Here is a 15956-nt window from a genome sequence, read left to right as displayed (position 1 = left end):
GAAACAGGCCTGTAGAGCCTGGAACTGGTTGCCCTTAACAACGAGCTTTTTAAATGATATGCTTACGTTCTTACACAACGGTCACGGCACAACTGACGGACGTCTGGAGATGATGCCCAGGTCAGATGCCTGCGTGTGTGTGAGGCGCTGTCGTGTCCCACTCTGTGCGACCCCATAGACCGCAGCCCGCCAGGCTCCTCTGTCCATGGGATTCTCCAGGCAAGAGCACTGCAGCGGGTTGCCACTCCCTCCTCCAAGGCAGCTTCCCGACCCAGGGATTGAAGCTGGGTCTCTGGCATCTCCTGCCTTGGCAGGTGGTCCTTTACCAGCAGTGCCGCCTGGGTCTTAAAACACTGGCAACGATGACAAGGTGATTCAGCTCCTCCCTAAGCATGCTTGCAAAATTCTTTCCAAGACACAGGTTGGGACGCGGCCGGGCCAAATTTTACATAAAGGTTTTCCTTTGTTTCCTTGAGAGCAAGCATGAAGCCCGTGAACTGCTCAGTTCTGACGCCAATCACAGTGAGTGACGGTCACGTCCGAGGACTGCGCCCAGTGAAGCTTCCGGGTCCAGACAGAACCTCGCTGTCCACTCTGCGAGGTGCTGGCCCGGCCTTGGTTCTGCTCCCTAAGCGTCCAGGAGTGACTGAATGAGAGTCCATGGGGACAAGTGATCCTGTCAACAGTAAGGGAGGGTTTCAGATGGGAAGACAGTGAGAACTCCACTCCCCTCAGAACTGATGGAGGCGGACAGCCGCACGACCGATAAAGCAAGGAGCCCCACCGTCTCTGCACATTCAACAGCCTTCACTCAAATAGCAGGGCTTCCCTGCGGCTCAGCTGGTAAAGAATCCTGCGGTGCAGGAGACCCCAGCTCCATTTCTGGGTCAGGAAGATCCGCTGGAGAAGGGACAGGCTACCCACCCCAGGATTCTTGGGCTTCCCTGTAGCTCAGCTGGTAAAGAATCCGCCTGCAACACAGGTAGACCTGGGTTCGAGCCCTGGGTTGGGAAGATCCCCTGGAGAAGGGAGAGGCTGCCCACTTCAGTATTCCGGCCTGGAGAGTTCCATGGCCTGTATAGTCCATGGGGTCCCAAACAGTCGGACATGACTGAGTGGCTTTCACTTTTCAAATATCAAACAACATTTTACCCTTAAGAAGGATTCAGGAATCAAGAGGCTAAACAATTCTGTTTTTAAAGACAAAGCATTCTCACAAAAGTAAGGTCATATGAAGGGCCCCAGTTCACCACACCTAGTATCTTTGCCCGGAAGTCATCACTTGGTAACATGTTGGTCCCAGGTCGCCCCTTTGGTGAAAGAGTGCCAAGGCCATGCAGGGCGAGGTCGAGGACGAGGAGCCGGCCCTGCTTTGGGGACTGGACTTGCTCCTGTCACACAGTTACTGACGGAATAAAGCAGAAGCCCAGAACCTTCGCTGACTCCATCTAGAGACACAGGAGGCACCTGCTCTCTGGAGCAGAGAAAGAACGGTCGGCCCTTTTTCCAGCTTTACGCTTTCCTGGAGCCTCCTACCCACAGGTAGACTTCCTCGCACACGGGTGCATCTGCGGGTCTGGGCCGAGCAAAGGCTCCAGGCCGCAGGCTCCTTCCCCAGGCGCGGGGCCTGGACGTGCCGCTGGGCGCCCTCCTCGCACCGGCCCCTCTGCCTGGATCGTGGGTGTGGTCCTGGCTCCCTGAGCGCCTCCCCTTACTTCTCACTCGCTGGGAGAACCCCCGCCTCGCACCCCTGGGAGGTCAGTCGAACAACAGTTAATAGCGTGTAATCGCGGCAAGGACCGTGACCCGGGCGCCTGCCCACATGAGCTTCTGTGACGTTAACCCTGGAGGCAGGAGCTCTCGTGACCCACTTCACAGATGGGGAGACTGAGGCCCCACTCCTGTGGGGGGGAGGATGCCCACCCTCTCACCCCCCTTCCTGCCTTTAAACCAATCACCTGGACGCCTTTGCTTCAGCTGAGCTTTTCACGAGCTCAGGGCAACTTCGGTCTTGGTGACAGGGTGGGAAGACCGTGGGATTCGGGCAGGATGGGAACGTCGTAAACACCAGCTCGGCCGCCTGCAGCCTGCAACTGAAAGCCTGAATACAGCTTCCGGGGGACACTGCTGTGGGATGCCCGGGGCCTTAAAAGGAATGCGGCAGACGCGTGACTACCACGGACCCAGATGCTGCTGCACGAAGGTCCCAGGACAGCAGCCCAGCCCAAGAGGCCGGCTGAGCAGCTGGGACAGCAGCTGGAATTGGTTTCTTGGATTGTGGTGGAATTGGTGTAAGAGATGGGAAGACAGACGGTGCCAGACTAGAGGGCGAGTGTCCCTGCCGCACTCGAGCCTGGGAGGTGAGGCGGCCTCGTCACTCACGCCCAGTGACGCATCCCTCCAACACGCAGAGGCCCAGGAGTTGCGAGTCCTCACCGGGGACACGAACACTTTAAACATGGTGCGCTTGTATTTTCACCTGGAGAAGGAAATGGCAACCCACTCCGGATTCCTGCCTGAGAAACCCCATGGAGAGAGGAGCCTACATTCCATAGGGTCGCCAAGAGTCAGACACGACTGAGTGACTCTTTTCATCCCTCCATGCCTCCATCCACCCTCATCCATCCATCTGGACACTGAAGCATGTATGTTACCACATGTGAAGTGGACGACCAGCGCGAGCTCCATGCTTGAAGCATGCCTCCATGCACGTCGGGAGCTAGTGCTGACCGCTCACGGTCAACCCCGGGGAGGGGACACTAGGGACCCTTCTGCTCAGTGGTTCAAGTCAGGTTCCTGGCCCGGACTGTGAGTATCACCTGTGACCTTAAAAAGGCAGAGCTCAGGCCCCTGACTTCCTGGATCAGAGGCTCTAGGGACGCCCGGGGTCTGGGATGACTGCCTCCAGAAGGTTCCAACTCTCTGGTCTGAACCGCTCTTCCACGTCAGGGCGAGGCGTAATGGACTCCATCCATCAGCCTTTCTCCCTCAAACGTTCGCACTCTGCCACCACCTACTGCTAACCTAGGGAGAAACCACAACAATGGAAACACTGGAAAGCAGCCCGACTACCCAGAAGGGGAGCCTCGGCCGTGGGAAGGGCGCCTGGCCTCGAGATTCAAGACTGAGAGAGAGCGAGCTCAGAGAATGCAAATTCCCAAGGTCAGCAGCCTCGCAGACCACACAGGCAGCAAGCTTCAACCCCCGCTCAGGTGGACTCACCCGATGACGTCCTGAAGGGGGGGGGGACAGTAAACCGGGGGCTGAGATCAGAGAGCAGAGGGGCCCCGTGGCGGATGGAGGGCAAGTCCCGCCGGCCCAGGGTGGGCCACACAGTCCAGCTCCGTGCAGCCCCGGGAGGCCCCAGCGCCCAAGCCTCAGCTCCAAGCCCATCCCCACCCCACCCCTGCCCCGAATCTCAACAGCAGCATCCAGGTGACCTCTGTGACCTCCAGTCAGAGCCGTTCTGCTACACAGATCTGCTACACAGATCTATACAGTGCTGGGGACGCAGATCTGAGCTGCTGGGGGGCTCACAGTGGCCCCAGGGGGGCTCGGCGGGTGGCCCCGTCAACACCGCAGGACACACAAGTCTCAGCCCTAGCTGGTGGCAGCTCCCCCATCGCGGGAGTGGAAAGTGCGTTTGTGCCAAGGGAGGAGGCAGGTCCTCCTCCAGCCAAGCAGACGGGTGGTCACCAGACCGCGTTTACCTGGGTTTCAGAGTCTTGGCAGGAGGGGAGCCGTCAGCGCACCGGTGTGTCCAAGGACACACAGCAGAGACCAGGGGGCAGTCTGCACAGGTCAGGGGGTGCCCAGCACCGCCCTGCTCCTGGAAGGCAGTCTCCCCGCCATCAGAGTGCGCACGAGTCTCCCCGGCTCACCAGGAAGCCTCCGGCCCTGAGACCCAGGGATGACATCACCCCTTGGACCAGTTCCCGCTGCTCTGTGATCCCGACTGCAGCCCAGCGCAGGGGCGCGAGGATGCCTCCCTCCAGGGCGACGGGCACCCAGCCCGCGCCCCTCACCTCAGCCGTGCGCCGCACGCCACACAGCAGGACTCGCGCGTCAGACCCGGGAGCCACCCTCCTGAGGACAAGGGGCAGACGGCAGAGGGGCTTCCTGTGCTTTGCCCATTTATCACAAGTCCAGTACTTTTAACATCAAAATCACCATTAAACACGGAACAACCCCCAGGGTCTCAGACCGCCACCTACGGTGTGTCCACACGGACCTCGCCACCGCTCTGCTCTCAAATCTGCTGTGCCTCCTGCTTACGATAGAGGGGGGAGAGGCGTGTGCGGGGGGCGGGGGGTGCCACACCTGCATCAAGGGACTGATCCGACCTAACCTCTCGGGAAAGCGCTCCTTAGATGATGAGGCCACAGTCCCTGACGCAGCATAGCAATATCCGGAAAACCTGGCAGCTCACTTTTAACGGTGCCCAACCGTCTCCTCCTCGTTTCAAGGAGGGCCAGCCCGGGCTGACGGGGCCCGCACACGCGCAGGAAAGCTCAGAGGTGACGGAAGGCAGCGCCCAGCCCGGCCAGCACACGGCCCTCCCGAATCCAAGCAGACCGGCGGAACTTCTCCTCAAAGCTGACTGTGAGTCGTCCCTGAGTCGGTGCAGAGAACAGCGCCCATCAGCCACCTCCCTCTGCACACCCAAGCCCCGCTCCAGCGTCCGCCTCAGGCTCACACCCTATCTGGTGGAGAAAGACCTCCCTGATGGATCCGATCCTCCCTCCTCAAAACGAGCTTCGACACCCTCCCTCTCCAGCCCCACACCAGCTCGGAAAGCCCCGGGCTCACGTTCTTTTCGAGCCACAAACACGTTTTCGGTCTCCACTGCGACTGCAGCACGAGCAGCCCAACGCAGGCTGAATGAGCAGATTCCAGACCACGGCTCCATGTGCAAACCTGCGGTCGCCCAGAAAGCCCATCACCACCCTGCCATCCTCGCCACCTTCCTAGGCAGAATAAAGCCGGGCTGACCGGCCCAGGGGCCTGCCAGCTGCCAGATCAGAGCCATCATTCCACTGTCCTGTTACCTCTGCTCGGAAAAAGAGGTGCAGCCTGCCACCCAGAAACCCGGCGCGTCTCCCGAGACTCAGCACATGATGTCAAGCTCAAGAACGGGCTTGGGGCCGGCGGCTCCTCCTACCCGTGCGCTTGGAAACCGCATTCAGTCTCTGCACCATCTCCTCCAGGGCCATCTCTTCGTGTCTCAGCCAGAACCTCATTCTCCGCAGCGCAGAACAGTCCGGCAGCGCGGGCTTCCTCTGCACCAGAGGTGCTTCGGGGGAGGGGAGGCGCTGGGGAGGGGGCCGCCCGCGCCGCCTGCCCGGGATTGGTCCCCGGCCCCGGCCGAGGGGGCGCGTGGGGGGGCTGCGCGGCGGAAGCGGAAGCGGTGCGCGCCCCGCGTCTCTCCGCAGCCACCTGGGCACCCAGCGAGTGCACCCCCGCGCGGCGAGCAAGGCGCTCCACAAGTGCACCCCAGCCCCCGCGCGCACCCGCGGATCCCTCGACAGTCCCGCGCGCGCTCCCTCGCGCAGACCTGGGCGCTCGACCCGGGCACCCCGCGGCCACCTGAGAGCCCCGCGGGCCGGCGCACGCCGCCGGGACCTCAGCCCGCAGCCCGGCCCGCCCCTCCAGCCCCGGGTCTCTGCGCCCTCCCCGGAGCGGAGCGGGGAGCCGCCGGGCCGCGAGCACGGAGCCTGCCCGCCGTTACCTCCGGCGGCCCCCGGGCAGGTGCAGAGGCCGCAGCAGCCGGGCGCGCCCTCCCCGCGCCGCCGCATGCCGCCCGCGCCGCGCCCCCGCGGGCTGCTCGGTGGGTTCGCGGTGGTCCGGTGGCCGCCGCCCGCCCAAGGACGCGAGGCGTAGGAGGGAAGCGCGCGCCCAGGCTCCGGCCCCGCGATCTCGCCATGCTTGGCACGAAGCCACCCAGTTCATTCTACACCCGGCGCCCTGCAGAAGCCAGTCATGCGTGTGCCCGGGCCCAGCGCCACTTCCCAGGGAGGCGCGAACCCTGTGTGCGCCGCGGGCCCTGGCCGGGCGTCTTCCCACCGAGGGGCCGACCTTACAGATGGAGTGTTTGAGGAGCAGGCGCCTGGGAAATTCACGTGGGCAGCTCGTGTCAACACACGGTGTGCCCACATCCCAGGTGGGGGGTGGTTTGGAGAGGAAGGTGGCCAGCCCCCAAGGGCTTGCTGACCCCTGATGTCCAGCTGCACTACCAGCGCCCCCCGCTCCCCACGCTTCTCCGGCTGACCACCGTTCCCTTCATCCGAGGTTCCCCCTCACTCGCTCTCAGCCTCCTTCCTCTCTGTGTCCTGGAGCACCTTGCTCTGGGGCATTTCAGGGACCCAGCAGCCAACACCGCGGCTTCAGGCTGAGTCTGCTGGCCCCTGTGCCTGGGTGTTTGCTCAGACGGTCCGGACGTCATTTTGAGGGTGTTCTGTAGCCGAGGCGAGTGCGTAGACTAGCAGGCCACCCTCTCTGCTGCAGGTGGGCCCTGTTCAATCAGTTGAAGAGGGAAAGACTGACGTCCTCGAGGCAGAGAGAATTCTGCCTCTAGAAGGGCCAGACTCAGCCCTTCCCGGGGCCCACCCTGTGGCTGCGCTGGACGCCTCAGACTTACAGCCTCCACGATCCCCTGACCGTCTCTCCCTCCCTCCTTCCCCCTCTCCCTGAGTCTGTATCAAACTTCTGCTCTCTCTTTATATTACAGCATACTCGGCACTATCTTGCTGCAGGTCATTTACTGTTGACTGAAGTGTAGCCGTGGTAACAATCCCATCAGACGCAATGGAGCACTTCTGTGTTCCACGGACCCTCCTAAGCAGCCCCTTCCTGGTGTGAACTGATTCAGTCTTCAGAAGGATCTAGAAGGCAGGCACTGTCTCTACCCTGTTTAAGAGAACATGACTGCACGGAGACATCCAGTAACCTGCCCAGGACACACAGAGGTGCCGGAGGCAGGCTTCAAACTCAGAGGTGCATAAACACAAATCTAAAAAGCAGGCTTTGCTTCAGGGAAGCACTATCATGTACCAGTTGGAATGTCATTCCCCAGGTCTCTTACAATTCAATAAAGGGCAGTTAGGCAACGGCCCAGACCCCACCCCGCAGAGAGGAGCTTCACCCGCGTGTCCCAAGGGCGCGGCTCATCTGCGCCACAGCTGGGCCTCCCAGAGAGCAGAGGTGGCGTGGCGCCCAGGTGGCAAGGCAGAATGCAAGATGATCCCTGGCTACCAAACACATCCTCTTAGCAACCGTTCCGGAAAGTCAGCCTGAAAGGGAGGTGAGAAATAGGAGACCTGAAGGGTGCAGGCCGGGTCCAAGGTGGGGGCTCTGGGGGAGGCGGAGACACCCGCCAGGCCAGGCAGGGTGCAGCTGCGTCCTGCACCAGAGGCTCCCACGTGGGGCCGGGCAGCAGGGGAAAGCGGACGCTCTGAAAGAACCCGCGGCCTTGGACAGGCAGCTTCACCTGTGACCGCACCTGTGAGCCAGGGCACGGAGCCGGCGTCCCTCTGAGGAGGGCATCCCGGGGATCTTAGGACACACCCGCCTCTCCCAGGCATCTCCCCCCAGGTCCTGATGAGCAGGCCGTGGTGGGTGGGTGGGGGTCCCTGCCCCCCAGGAGTCCCCAGGATAAGCCCCTGGCAGCTGCCTCTCCTGTAACTCAGGCCCAAAGATGGAGACGGAACATCCAGAAAAAAGGCAGGATTCACCTGGCCTGCTGGGGCAGAGAGCAGCTGTGGGGCGGCCAGGACAGAGCGTGAGGGCCGCTGGGCGGACGTCAGGGACCAGACCAGACCAGGGGAGGTACCACCTCACAGCTGCCAGAACCACCTCATCAGACAAGTGCTGTGCGGAGGCAGAAAGGGGAGCCCCGTGCACTGTTGGTGGGAGTGTAAATCCAGGCAGCCACCATGGAAACAGCAAGGCGACGCCTCAAAAGACTGAGAACTGCCATATGATCCAGGAATGCCGTTTCTGGGCGTTTCCCCCCGTCCAAAAAGAAGCAAGAACATTAATTCAGGAAAGCAAAAGCACCCTATGTCGCCTGCTGCACTGTTTACGATAGCCAAGGTACGGGAGAAATCTAAGTGTCTGGCGATGGACGAATGGACAGATAGGGCGTGGTGCACACAGCGGAACAGGACTCAGCTGTCACAGAGTGGAGTGTGGATGGCAGTCCCGTGCAGGGACCCTGGGGGACGGCGCCGAGGTGCCGGGCTCCAGCACGAGGCAGCAACACTGCCTCGTGAGGTTCCACTTCGTCACGAGGCGGGTGGTACTGTTCTCTCCACAGAAGGGAGATGGCGACTCGCTCGCTGCGGTGCCCACTGGCACATGTGTGTCTCGTCGTCACCTAAACTCACAGGATGCGGAAGCCAGTTAATTCCATCTTGTACCTCTGCGGGGGCCTGCTCATGAGAGAGCCCAAACGGGCTTCCACACAAAAGGGGCAGGGGGTCCCCCGGCTGAGCTGCGGTGCAGAGGCAGCCACCGTCGAATCGGCTTCAAGTGGGGTCACACTGGTCCCCAAGAGACAGCCCAGCAGGTCACCCACAGGAGCACGCGTGTGCGCCCAGTCCCTGCCCACGCCCTGCCCCAGGGAGATGCCGGAGAAGAGCACCCCGTTCACCCTGAGAGGGCGGGGGGCAGGTGCAGGGCGGGTGGAGACAGACGTCTGCGATCAGGGCCGAGCCCTGAGACAGGACTGAGGCTGATCTAATGGCAGACACTAACAGGCAGGTGCTGGACTCAGCAGAACATCCCCAGGAGGACCCCCTCTGCGGGGACCGAAGGGCCCGGCCCCAGTCCTCAGGCCCGCGGGGTCCCAGCGCAGCTCAGGGGGCCAGCAGACCGAGGCTTGTCTCACGAGGCCCAGGCCAGCCGTCACCTCCGCGGGCTGGGGGCCTGCGTCTCCAGCTTTGCCTTTCGGGGCTGAGACAGGCCCTACATTCCTGAGGGCAGCAAGGTGCCCAGCGGGTGTGGGTTCTAACAGGGAACGCAAAGCTCAGGGTGCTTCCCCGCTGGTAATCTCCCCCTCTGCAATTTACAGGGCCTTCTAAGGGCAGTTCCACAAGAGCCTCTGGTCTGAGAGATGCTCTTAGTCTGGGAGCGGGCAGGTGGGGACGCCCCCCCCCCCCCTCCCGCCCAGGAAGGGCTACATCCCAGCTCAGCCCTGCTCTGCAGGGCTGCAGGCGCCCCATGTAGGACAGGACCTGGGGGACCCCCAGCGCCTCCCACTCCTGCTCGCAGGGACCCGGAGCACCAGCCTCCTCGGGTTCTGCGTTTATTCTAAGGGTGTCAGCAGACTGGGGTCCAGCCCAGCTGCCTCCCTGCAGGCACCTTCGGTGGGTCTTCCAGGGCATCAGGCCATCACGTCTCCTGGGGCCCAACCAGCCGCCAGGTCAGAGAGGCTCCGCCCGTTCAGGCGCAAAGAGGTCGGTACGTCTCCCATGTTCCCCAGGCAGCTCGGAGGCCACAGAGACTTAGCTCCCGCCGTCCCGGGGGCCAGACGCCCAGGACCGAGGGGCCGGGACGGCAGGGCCTGGAGAGGAGCCCCCAGGACCCCTCGCTGCAGCCTCACACAGGAGGCAGGGTCGGGGATGCTCTGGGGCCCTTCTCCAGGGCGCTGATCCCGTTCTCGGGGCTCCACCCTCACGACTCCAGAGGCCCCACCTCCTAAGCACCCCCACCACGATTTCAACATATGAACTTTGGGGGACACAAGCAGTCTGACCCCAGCACACTCCCCCGGCCCCCAAGTCCTTGTCCTCCTCACACGCGCCCTCCCCTGCAGCCCCCCAGCCCCTGCAGGCCTGACTTGTAAACCCCACAAAGTGGGTCTCGCAGCCTTTGTCCCTGGCTATCTGCTTGCATCACTCAGCGTAACATCCTCCAAGTCCATCCACGCTGTGACAAAACACAGGATTCCCCATTTTTAAGGGTGGGCGACTTAGGCAGGCGTGGCCTGGGGACGTGGGGTGTCTCCTCTGCAAGGCGGCAGTGGTCTTGGCTGCCTTCCTGCCCGGGACGCAGGGCCTGGAGCAGAGGGTGGGAGACCCAGGGCCAGAGGCCAGGGGAGCCGGGGCGGGGGGGCATCTCCTTCTGTCGCTGAGCTGTGTCGCTGAGCTGTGTCTGAGGTCGCGGCGGTGAACTCTAAGCCCCCCACCAGTGCTCTGGACGCTGACAACCTCACCAGGTGATAAGACAAGCGTGGGAAAAGCTCCAGGCTGGAAGCAGCTCAGAACTTCCTGTCCACCGAGCAAGGCCAGGCGGGTGGCCGAAGGAGACTCAAATGGTCCTGTCGGGAGCACACTGGGCACAGCCACAGTCCCCTGGGAGGGCGGGCGGCCCCCTCCCCAGCCCTGCCGGTGCCGCCCAGGGCGCAGCCCCACTTCCGCCCGTGTCTGCCACTGAACCTTGTGTCTCTGCAGAGGTGAGCCCTCGAGGCGAGCTCACAGCCCTCGTCTTGGACTCCCACAGCCCCCTGGACCGTCAGCCGCTCCGTGCGCGTCTGCTGGTGTTCACCTCCACCTGCCAGACCTGGAGGAGACGGACACCAAGGCCAGACCCCCCGAGGACGGGGGTCCAGTGGCCAGCCCTTCACCACGGCACAGAGGTCAGGGCTGGAAGCGTCCCTTCCACCAAGACCACACGGAGGAAGGACAGTTGCCGAGACAGGGCCCTGGCCAGGCGCTGCGCCCCCACCCCAGCAGGGAGCAGGGCCCGGAGAGGGGGCACCTGCTCTCCAGGCGGCCGCGGCAGCCGCCTGCCTCCTAGCCGCCCGAGCCCTGCGGTGGAGCTGAGATCCGCAAGAGGAAGCCGCTCACAATAGAGTCACGGGGGGCAGCGATAAGGCAGGCTTCTGGGCCGGGCTGACAACAGGGTCACGGGGGCAGCGATAAGGCAGGCTTCTGGGCCGGGCTGACGCACTCGGTGCTGTTTATACCCCTGCCCCAGGGACTCTGATCCAAAACAGTAAACCCGGGAGAACATGCCAAGCTGTGATCAGGAAGCTGCTTTATTACTCCGTTTAGAAGATTAGTAGCGACAGCTTTAACTGCATCACACGTGTTCAGATTCTCCCCACCCAGCAAGCCACGGAATACGAAAGCCCCAGGCGAGGAGGTGTAGGCCCTGAGGCTCTGCAGGGGCTCGGGGGCCACGATGGGGGCCTCAGTGTCCCCCGAGGATGTGGTCACAGGGTCAGCAGAAAAGACGCAGGGAGCGGGCGCCTCGCTGAGGCTGCAGGGAGCAACACGGAGGCTGACTGAATCACAGGCAGCGACACCATGGCGCCCACTGGGCAGTGGGGGGGGCAGTGGGGGAGGGGAGGGGCAGTCGGGGAGGGGGAACCGTGAGGGAGGGGAGGGAAGAGGGATGGAGGGGGACAGTGGGGAGGGGGACACTGGGGAGGGGAGGGGCAGTGGGGAGGGAGGGACAGTCGGGGAGGAGGGACAGTGGGGGAGGGGAGGGACAGTGGGGAGGGGGAAGAGTGGGGAGGGGGACAGTCGGGGAGGGGGAACCGTGAGGGAGGGGAGGGAAGAGGGGATGGAGAGACAGTGGGGGAGGAGGGACAGTGGGGGAGGGGGCAGTGGGGGAGGGGAGGGGACAGTGGGGGAGGGGAGGGGACAGTGGGGGAGGGTGGGGACAGTGGGGGAGGGTGGGGACAGTGGGGGAGGGTGGGGACAGTGGGGGAGGGGAGGGGCAGTGGGGGAGGGGGCAGCGGGGAGGGGAGGGGCAGTGGGGGAGGGGGGCAGTGGGGAGGAGCAGTGAGCACTGTTGCTCTCACACAGCCCATGGGGCTCCCGCACAGCAGGAAGCAATCACCTTGGAACTGGGCTGGTGATTTGCCTACACTGAATATGTAAACGCAGCTGATTTAATTTCAGAAATGTCATTTTTTCAAGCCCTAACTTACAGGCAGTATTTTCCAAGGTTCAACAAACAGCAAGGTCACTGAGATTGAGTTAACCTACCTTGACATCTATTTACACGTGTGGATCTGAACCTATAACTCCATAGCAACTATTAATTGAATCCAGTCAAGGTCACAGTCATCTAAAAGGAAATCTCTTCCCCGCCCCCGACCCCCCTTCCCACTTCGGGTAACACGGCGCACGCGCATGGACTTGCCGGCAGTGAGGGACTGGGCTGCAGGTTATCACCCTCCTTTTCAGAAGCCGACTGCAGATTCACGTGCAGCCGTAAGACACACCCCCAAGTGACCGGTCCCTGCGGTTACAGCCTGCGGAGCTGCACCCCAGCGCAACGCAGGGCTCCTCATCCCACACCACCCGCCTCCCACCCCTCCTGAGCCCTGGCGACCTCTGCTGCCCTCCATTTCCAAGGGGACTCAGCCCATAACCCGGTGGGATGAGCTCGCTTCACTCAGCCCAGCTCTCTGCAGCTTCATCGGGTGGACCGGCGCCCCTGTTTTGCCCCTGTTCTTGCTGAGTGCTTGGCGCTCCACGGCGTGGAGGGATCACAGCTTTTTCTAGCTGTTCACCCGCTGAAGGGCATTAGTTTGGGGCTACTATGAACAGTAGCGACGGTGTGATCACTCACCTAGAGCCAGACATCCTGGAATGTAAAGTCAAGTGGGCCTTAGAAAGCATCACTACGAACAAAGCTAGTGGAGGTGATGGAATTCCAGTTGAGCTGTTTCAAATCCTGGAAGATGATGCTGTCAAAGTGCTGCACTCAACATGCCAGCAAATTTGAAAAACTCAGCAGTGGCCACAGGACTGGAAAAGGTCAGTTTTCATTCCAATCCCAAAGAAAGGCAATGCCAACGAATGCTCAAACTATCGCACAATTGAACTCATCTCACACGCTAGTAAAGTAATGCTCAAAATTCTCCAAGCCAGGCTTCAGCAATACGTGAACCGTAAACTTCCAGATGTTCAAGCTGGTTTTAGAAAAGGCAGAAGAACCAGAGATCAAATTGCCAACATCCGCTGGATCATCAAAAGAGCAAGAGAGTTCCAGAAAAACATCTATTTCTGCTTTATTGACTACGCCAAAGCCTTTGACTGTGTGGATCACAATAAACTGTGGAAAATTCTGAAAGAGATGGGAATACCAGACCACCTGACCTGCCTCTTGAGAAATCTGTATGCAGGTCAGGAAGCAACAGTTAGAACTGGACATGGAACAACAGACTGGTTCCAAATAGGAAATGAAGTATGTCAAGGCTGTATGTTGTCACCCTGCTTATTTAACTTATATGCAGAGCACATCATGAGAAATGCTGGGCTGGAAGAAGCACAAGCTGGAATCAAGACTGCTGGGAGAAATATCAATAACCTCAGATATGCAGATGACACCACCCTTATGGCAGAAAGTGAAGAGGAACTAAAAGCCTCTTGATGAAAGTGAAAGAGGAGAGTGAAAAGTTGGCTTTAAGCTCAACATTCAGAAAACGAAGATCATGGCATCTGGTCCCATCATTTCATGGGAAACAGATGGGGAAACAGTGGAAACAGTGTCAGACTTTATTTTTGGGGGCTCCAAAATCACTGCAGATGGTGATTGCAGCCATGAAATTAAAAGACGCTTACTCCTTGGAAGGAAAGTTATGACCAACCTAGATAGCATATTCTAAAGCAGAGACGTTACTTTGCCAACAAAGGTCCGTCTAGTCAAGGCTATGGTTTTTCCAGTGGTCATGTATGGATGTGAGAGTTGGACTGTGAAGAAAGCTGAGCACTGAAGAATTGATGCTTTTGAACTGTGGTGTTGGAGAAGACTCTTGAGAGTCCCTTGGACTGCAAGGAGATCCAACCAGTCCATTCTAAAGGAGATCAGCCCTGGGTGTTCTTTGGAAGGAATGATGCCGAGGCTGAAACTCCAGTACTTTGGCCACCTCATGAGAAGAGTTAACTCATTGGAAAAGACTCTGACGCAGGGAGGGATTGGGGACAGGAGGAGAAGGGGATGACAGAGGATGAGATGGCTGGATGGCATCGCCGACTTGATGGACATGAGTTTGGGTGAACTCTGGGAGTTGGTGATGGACAGGGAGGCCTGGCGTGCTGCAGTTCATGGGGTCGCAAAAAGTTGGCCATGACTGAGCGACTGAACTGAACTGAACTATGAACAGAGCTAATAGAAGCTTGCGTGTGCGTGAGCCCGTGTGAACGTTTCCTTCCTCTGGGATAGACGCCCAGGAGTGCGCTTTGCTGGGCTGGGTGACAGCCGTGTGTGGCGGTTTCCTGGCAGGCAGTTTCCAGATGGCTGTGCCCCTGAACATTCATCGCCACCGACACAGAGGCTGACACCTGCACCCCAGCTTCCAGAGCCGCCCCTGCTCTTCAGGGCAGCCCGCGTGAGGGCGTGCGGGGCGGCTCGCAGAGGCTGTGCTTTCCCAAGCTCCTTCCACCTGCAATCAGCACCTCTTCACCTCTGCTTCCCGCTTCCTGCCGGGACTGTCTGCTTCTATGCTGGTGCGCTTTGAGACTTTCTTTGTGGCCTGCAAGTATTTTCTCCTGCCTGTAGGTCATCCTAGCGGGGGCCTTTGGAGAGCATACGTGTTTCATTTTGACAAAGTCTAATTTACCCATTTCTCCTTTCACCCTGTTTTTGGCATCGGGTCTGGGCACTCTTCGTGTGTCCCTAGGTCCTGAATATCTTCTACTATATTTTTTCTGCACTTTTACAGTTTTGTGCTTTGTGCTGGAGTCTGGGGCCCCGCTGACTCAATCTCTGTGTGACGTGTGAAACCGAAAGTCACCGTCTTCTGTTGGGTTGGTTTTCCCTGTGATGTCCGACGGCTCCGGGCCACTTGCTGAAAGGCTGTGTCTCCTCCACTGAGCTGGCTGCCCACCCCCGTCGGGAAGCAGTGGGCTTGCTGTCTGACTCTCTGTTCTCCACTGTCTTCTGTCCCTCGACCGACTCCTCCCGTCCTGATGGCTGTGGCAGAATAATCCCTGGTGTCACAACAGCTTCTCCTCCTCTCTTCTTACTCAAGACGTCTTAGGTATTCTAGCTCCGCTGACTTCCCACACAAACTTTATGACAGCCTTGTCTATAATTTTTTTGTTGTTGTTGAGATTTTGATAGGAATTCTGCTCATTGGTTTGGAGAGAATTGACGTCTTTACTATATCAAGATGTCCGATCCGCAAGCGAAATGTGTCTCTCCATTTATTTAAATCTCTGAGTTCCCTTGTCAGCATTTTCTAGTTTCACGCTCTGTTCATGGTGTTTGGAGCTGCACCCAAGCATTTCATTTCGGGAGCATGTGAATGGCATTGTATTTTTAACTTTGCTGTCCATGTTCACTGCTATCCAGAGGAATACAATAGATTTTTCCAGTGTTTATCTTGCATCCTGCAGCCTTGCTAACCTCACTTATTAGCTCTAGGAGCGTTTCTGTAGAATCCTCGGGATTGCATAGTTAGATAATCGCGGCGTCTGTAAACACGGACTGTTTAATTTTTCCTTGCCAATCTCCTTGGCCTTTATTTCCTCTTCCTGACTCGCTGCACCAGCTGAACTTCCGACCCGCTGCTGAGAACACGGCTCCCGACCGTGCGGCGGCGAACACAGCTCTGACCAGTGAGTGCAGCCTCAGCCGCAGGAGTTCTTGGTGAACATTTACTGGCAACTTAAGGAAGCTCTTCCATGTTCCTGTTTTCCTAAAAGGGTATTGAATTTTGTCAAATACTTTTTCTACATTGATTGAAATAAGCATGTGATTTTTTCAGTTCATTAAAGGGTGGATTACACTGGTTAATTTTCAAATATTGATTCAGCCTTGCGTTCCTGGATTAAACCCAACTTGGCATGGTAAGTGATGCTTCCTATTCGCCGCTTAGTTCTGTTTGCTAATATTTTGTTATGGGCTCTTGTATATTCATGAGGGATGCTGGCGCACGGTTCTCACGTGGTTTTGTCAAGTTTGGGCGTCAGTATAACACTTGCCTCATAAGATGA

At 59.4% G+C, this 15956-nt stretch overlaps 1 protein-coding gene and 1 long non-coding RNA gene across 9 annotated transcripts in view; one reads left to right on the top strand and one right to left on the bottom strand.

The window, feature by feature from the left end:
• The window catches only part of MCF2L (MCF.2 cell line derived transforming sequence like), a 91351-nt gene that overhangs the window by 61325 nt on the left and 14070 nt on the right, over positions 1 to 15956 (bottom strand). For 4 of the 8 annotated variants that reach the window (XM_042255084.2, XM_027973809.3, XM_027973812.3 and 1 more), the window contains exon 1: positions 5162 to 5286. The exons of 2 other annotated variants lie outside the window; for them this stretch is intronic. In XM_042255084.2, the coding sequence (XP_042111018.2) occupies positions 5162 to 5240 (79 nt within the window). In that variant the 5' untranslated portion in view covers positions 5241 to 5286. Of the gene's footprint in view, positions 1 to 3710; positions 5103 to 5161; positions 5287 to 15956 lie in introns of those variants that run through there. 2 more of the 8 variants (XM_060394232.1, XM_042255091.2) reach the window with 2 other exon arrangements.
• Positions 4494 to 8988, top strand: LOC132657277 (uncharacterized). The gene is made up of 2 exons (XR_009595167.1): positions 4494 to 5290; positions 6728 to 8988. It is a non-coding gene; the product is annotated as an uncharacterized LOC132657277 (long non-coding RNA).

This window comes from Ovis aries, chromosome 10 (assembly GCF_016772045.2).
Source record: "Ovis aries strain OAR_USU_Benz2616 breed Rambouillet chromosome 10, ARS-UI_Ramb_v3.0, whole genome shotgun sequence".
In the NCBI taxonomy this organism is placed as follows: domain Eukaryota; kingdom Metazoa; phylum Chordata; class Mammalia; order Artiodactyla; family Bovidae; genus Ovis; species Ovis aries.
This window is presented reverse-complemented; position numbering and strand designations above follow the sequence as displayed.